Here is a 5,938-nt window from a genome sequence, read left to right as displayed (position 1 = left end):
TCGATTATTATTAATAGTTGTAGTAGTTATTATATAAAAATCTCAAAGTAAATAAAAATTTTAATAAAAACAATTTAAACAAGTGATGAATGAAAATGTATTAAAAAGGTTAAAAATGTGTGGATGTTGTGGGTTTTTTTTACTTTTTTTTATTAGTGAGTGGTGTTGTGATTTGAATCTATTAATTATAAAAAAATTGAAATGTTTTCTTTTTATTAATGTTTTTTTTATAAAAACTATTTATAAAGTCTTTTTTTTTTTTTTTTTTAAACAATAGTTTTTTTTTGTGATTAAAATGATTATTTAATATAACAATCCAATATAAAATTTACAAACTGACTAAATAAAACAAAAATTTATACACTTTTTCTATAGATTGAAAGATATATTAAGAAAAAAAAGGGTAGAAACATTAAATTAATGAATTCGATAATAAATTTTGTAAATAGAATCAAAAACTAAAAAAAAAAACTAATATTAATTAAAATATTAATTAATTTTATTCACACAAATATCCACAATACTAATATAAAAATATAAAATATACATACACAGGGAATTTTATATATGAGATTCTTGAATAAAATATACAATATCTTGTTGTTTCTTTAGTTAGATCATTTGTTTTATAGAGGAAAAATAATCGAATTTTTTTTTTTTTTTTTTTTAAATATAATATTAATTTATATATATTAAAATTAAAATAATTATAATTTTAAATTAAAATTAATTATAATTTTTTTTTTAATTCAATTGTAGTGTTTTTGAATGTATATAATTATTTTTAAAATATCACACAAACCCCCATTTTAATATAACATTATACCTAATTGATTTTTAAATTATTAATTTTTATTTTTACCCCCCCCCTTAAAAAAATACTGTTCTTTAGTTGTATAAAATATATCACATTAGAGTATTATCCTAAAATAGGAGATGAGATGTTAATAAATATCATAAATATTCTTAATAATATTTTTAAAAAAGTAAAAAAAAAAAAAAAAAAATGATTATTATAATAATTATTTATTGGTTGAACTTCATCAAATAATTAATCATTAATAGTTATCTAATTTTAAATCTCCCTCATTATCACCCCTCAATTATTTTATTTTTTCCTCTTTTTCCCCTTTTTGGGGTTATTTTTTTTTATAGGCACCACAAATTGTGATTGTTTCAGTTAAATCAATAAAATAATGTATTAAACAATAATAATAATAACTCGATAAAAAGTAAAATTTACATCAAATCCTCTTTATTCTTGAACCATTCATTTTAATACTACATTATTTCTATATTTGGGTAATGGTATTAAAAAAAAGAGAGAAAATGAAATAGAAAAGTAATAATATAAAAAAAATAAAAAAAAATTCAAAAAAAATAAAATTTATTTTTATTTATTTTTATTTTTATTATTTTTTTTTTTTAATTTTAAAAAAATAATTATTTTACTTGTTTAGTTAATATTATTTTTTGCTTTTAATAAATATTTTATCATATTTTATAATAGATTAATATATACATTCATATTTATTTAAATATATACAAACACAACACACACACAACACACAAACACAAACACCAAAAAAAAAAAGTTATACATTTGCCTTTTTAATCATTCGTTTGTATATCTCTTTCAAACACCCTACCACACAACAATAAAGTAATAGTTTAAAATATTTTTCTTAAGAATGGGTGCATCTTTATGTTATCCATCAGACAAAACATATTCAGTAAATGGAGCGAAATATACAGTTAATAGGGTTTTAGGAGAGGGTGGATTTTCTTTTGTATATTTAGTTAAAGGTAATTATAAATCCATATAATATATATTTATTTTTCAATCATTTTTAATAAATAGTCATTATTATTATATCATCATCATTTTTTAATAGGATTAAAAAGGAAACAATGAATAAATAAAATGGTATTCTAAATTTGTTGTTGGTTATATTATAAAATAGATGTTTTTATGATGATATTATTGTATCTATCTCCTTTTTATGTTGTTGTTGTTGTTGTTTTAATGTGTAGTGGTTTAGTTTTATTTCAAAAATGGTTTACAAGTGTAATTTACAATTTTCTTTTTTTATATACTTTATTATTTTGTAAATTACTTATTTCTTTTTTTTAATATCAAATAGATTCAAATTCAAGAAAATATGCATTAAAAGTTATGATTTGTCAAACAAATGAATCAATAAATGTAAGTATCCATCCAGATAATTAATTATTTTTATATTAAAAACTCCTCTTTAACAATTTTATTTTTTTTTATTTAATTTTATTTTTTAGACAGCAAAAAGAGAAATAAATATATTTAAAACATTTAATCATCCTAATATTATGAAATTGGTTGATCACTCATCATCACAATATAGTCAAGATGGAAAGCAGTATTTATTGTTACTTCCATATTATAAGGTATGCTAAAATAATTTATACTTAATTGTTTAATTTTAAATTTTTTATTTTATTAACTTAAAATTTTTAAATTTTTAAATTTATAGGATGGGTCATTACAGGATTTAATAGATAATCAAAGAATTGTGCATGGTAAACACACAACCAAGCCTTTATTTGACGAAAAAACTCTATTAATATTCTTTAAGAAAATTTGTGAAGCTATTCAGGTATTTCATACCCACGAACCACCATTAGCACATAGAGATATTAAACCAGGCAATATATTATTAGCCAATTCAAACGATGGGATTTTGAACCCTATTTTAACGGATTTTGGGTCTGTAAAAGAAGCAAGAATAAAAATTTCAAATAGAAAAGAAGCATTATCGTTTCAAGATGAGGTAGAACAAAATACAACACCATTTTACAAAGCACCAGAATTATTTGATATAGCGAGTGACTGTGTCATTGATGAAAGAATTGATGTATGGTCATTAGGTTGTCTTTTATACACTGCAGCCTACAATAGATCTCCATTTGAGGTTTCTGATGACGAACCTTCAGGAAGTGTCGCTCTTAAAGTATTAAGTGGTTTACCCTCGCCATTTCCTTCAACAAACTATTCAAACGAATTTAATCAATTAATACGTAACATGGTAAATTTAAACAAAGATGATAGACTACATATAAATCAAATAATTACGGAAATAGAAAATATATTATCAAAAAATTAATACAGTAATAAAGCTATATAAAAACTTTATATAACTATAGTTAATTATTTTTATTTTTCTTTTTTCTTTTTTTTATTTTTTGTTCCTGTTTTAATTAGTTTGATATTGTAAATTTGTTTGAGGATCAATATAAAAGTGTTGTGACGGGTTATTATATTTATAGTATTGAATTTGATCAGATTGGTGATTATTTGTTGCTATTGGTTGTGTTAAATGGGATGAGTTATTATTATAATTAATTAGATTTGGTTGTGATATCATTTGTTGAGCTTGTGATGAGGTATTTTGCATTGAATAGCTCGAATAATATTGGTTTGAATGAGAGTTTTGATTATATGATTGATAAACTGGTTTTGCTTGGGCTTGTTGAATAGTTGACATTTGTTGTTGATGTACCATTGTGGAGCCACTTATATTTGAAGATTGTGTGTTCATACTATTTTGATTATTGATATTGTTAATATTATTGCTATTATTATTGTTATTATTGCTAGAAGAATATCCTTCTGTTAAATTTAAATTTGATAAACCATTTCCAATTGGACTATTGGAGTTGGGTGATGAAGTTAAATTTGGAGCACTTGTGGAGGATACAGTGGCAGGATAATAAATATAACTAGCTCCAGAATCTAAATAAGATGATGTCGATGATACTGGTACAACATGATATTCATGATCATTCCCACTAATTGTGCTATACCCAGCTGGAGTACTCGGGTTTTGAACATTAATCGATGAGGGGTTGGGTATAGAGTAAATAGGACTGTGTTGATTTGATGTCATACTTCTATTAGCATAGTCATAGTTGGCTATTGGTGAGCTTCCAGTGTCAATACCACTATATATTTGCTCATTGGGGGTAGCTGAAGTTGTTGTTCCACAGAATCTTCCATAATGATCAATATTGACATCAATACCTCCATTGTTATTTAAAATCGGCTTATAGGGAATCGAGGTACCATTCATTGGAGTATATAAGAGTCCATTAACGGAGTTGCTTCGTTTTTTTATATTATAAAGATTCGATGAAATATTTTGAAAACTTCTTTTTAATGGTGAGTTAGGAACTACTGAAGGAGATGATGGGTGATTTATATTATTGTTGATATTTATTTGGCTATTTGAAAAAACCAAATTTTGGTTGGTATTATTACAATAGTTTGAATTATAACTATAGGGCAAAATTTCATTATTATTTTTTAAACCTTTGTTCATATTATTGTTATTATTGGTACTACTATTACTTATATTATTGCTAATATTATTATTGTTATTGTTAATATTGTTATTATTGTTTTTATTATTGTTAATATTGTTATTATTATTATTATTATTATTACTATTACTATTATTATTATTGTTGGTGCTGTTAATATTATTACCATTATGGCCAATACCATTATTAATACTATTGTTATTGTTATTATTATTATTATTATTATTATTATTATTATTATTTATATTAAAGTTAATCGATGAGGATATTGGTGATAATGATGATGGGGAAGATGATGGTGGGTTAGAATATACATTTGATGTGCCAGTATAGTTATTACTATTGTTTATTTTGTTTCCATTCGGGTTCATTGAATTTGTTGTAATATTATTGGCTATTTGATATGGGGTAAATTCAACAGAATATCTTTTAAGATTATTTTTATTATTTAAATCGACTAATTGAACAAGAGGAGGTGTAGGTGGTTGATAAATTTGTGAAGATGTAACAGATGGTGTTTGTAATGGAGTAGTGGATGAGGAATTAACAGAAGAAGAATTTGATACCCTGGACGCCAAGAATGGAGGAGTTGATACCTCCGAAGATTGATTAATACAAGCATTACTTGAATTTGTACTATTTGAGATAATTGATGATATTGTCGAAATCGGGTTATTAATAGATGGATTATTTGAGAGGAAATTTAAAATGGGTGATTTAACAATAGATGATTGAGATGGTTGATTTTTATTATTCTTTAAAACATTGTTATTGGGGTTAGGAATAGAATTATTGTTCACATTATTATGATCATTATTCTTGTGCTCTTTATGGTTAGGGCTTGGGGTATTTGAATTATGGCCACTAGACGTGCTGCAACAACTATTTGAATTGTGATTTATATTACCACTATTGCTATTGCTATTGTTATTGTTACTATTATTACCATTTAATGTTTGAGGATTTTTAATTTTTTTTTCCCTTTTTTTTCTAGGTAAATCATAACAAGTCTGACCTATTTCTTGCTTTACACATCTTGTGCAAGGCCTTTGTTGGTCACAAGCAACTTTGGAGTTTCGACAATTTAAACAAGCTCTTCTTACTCTTTTTATCATTTTCACTAGATTATTATTAAATAATAAATAAAAATTAATTAATAAACTATTGGTTTCTCTATTTAGAAAAAAAAAAAAACAACATTCCAACAAATAAAAACAACGGATATTTATTAATGTTTTTTATTTTTTATAATTGATTATTTAGAGATCAATAAAACTACTGTTATTATTATTATTTTTATTAAAGTTTGGTTTAATAAAATACTGAAATGTGCGGCTTTCTATTAAACAAAAAATTTAATAATAATGAACTAAAAAAAATTGTTGGAAACAATAATGTTTTTTTTTTTTGAAAAATTTTTACCCCAGAATATTCTGTATGGCACTGAAAACAATTTAAAAAAATTTAATTTTTGAAATCTGGTTTTGAGACTTTTTTTTTTTTTGGGGGTATAATATTTATGGGTGGTTTTATTCTTGAATTTATATATAATTAAAAATGGCACCGATTTAATAGTTTAATC

At 23.3% G+C, this 5,938-nt stretch overlaps 2 protein-coding genes across 2 annotated transcripts; one reads left to right on the top strand and one right to left on the bottom strand.

Annotated features, from left to right (window-relative positions):
* Nucleotides 1–1,691: 1,691 nt before the first annotated feature.
* DICPUDRAFT_78515 (uncharacterized protein) lies at nt 1,692–3,140 on the top strand (the record flags this gene model as incomplete). The annotated part of the gene is made up of 4 exons (XM_003287637.1): nt 1,692–1,806; nt 2,145–2,206; nt 2,296–2,424; nt 2,511–3,140. 4 exons carry the CDS (start codon nt 1,692–1,694, stop codon nt 3,138–3,140), a joined length of 936 nt encoding a protein of 311 aa, XP_003287685.1.
* Nucleotides 3,141–3,230: 90 nt separating this feature from the next.
* DICPUDRAFT_151803 (uncharacterized protein) lies at nt 3,231–5,471 on the bottom strand (the record flags this gene model as incomplete). The annotated part of the gene is made up of 1 exon (XM_003287621.1): nt 3,231–5,471. The coding sequence occupies one exon, from the start codon at nt 5,469–5,471 to the stop codon at nt 3,231–3,233; it is 2,241 nt and encodes a 746-aa protein (XP_003287669.1).
* Nucleotides 5,472–5,938: the final 467 nt, after the last annotated feature.

Source organism: Dictyostelium purpureum (genome assembly GCF_000190715.1).
Source record: "Dictyostelium purpureum unplaced genomic scaffold DICPUscaffold_107, whole genome shotgun sequence".
Classification (NCBI taxonomy): Eukaryota; Evosea; class Eumycetozoa; order Dictyosteliales; family Dictyosteliaceae; genus Dictyostelium; species Dictyostelium purpureum.
This window is presented reverse-complemented; position numbering and strand designations above follow the sequence as displayed.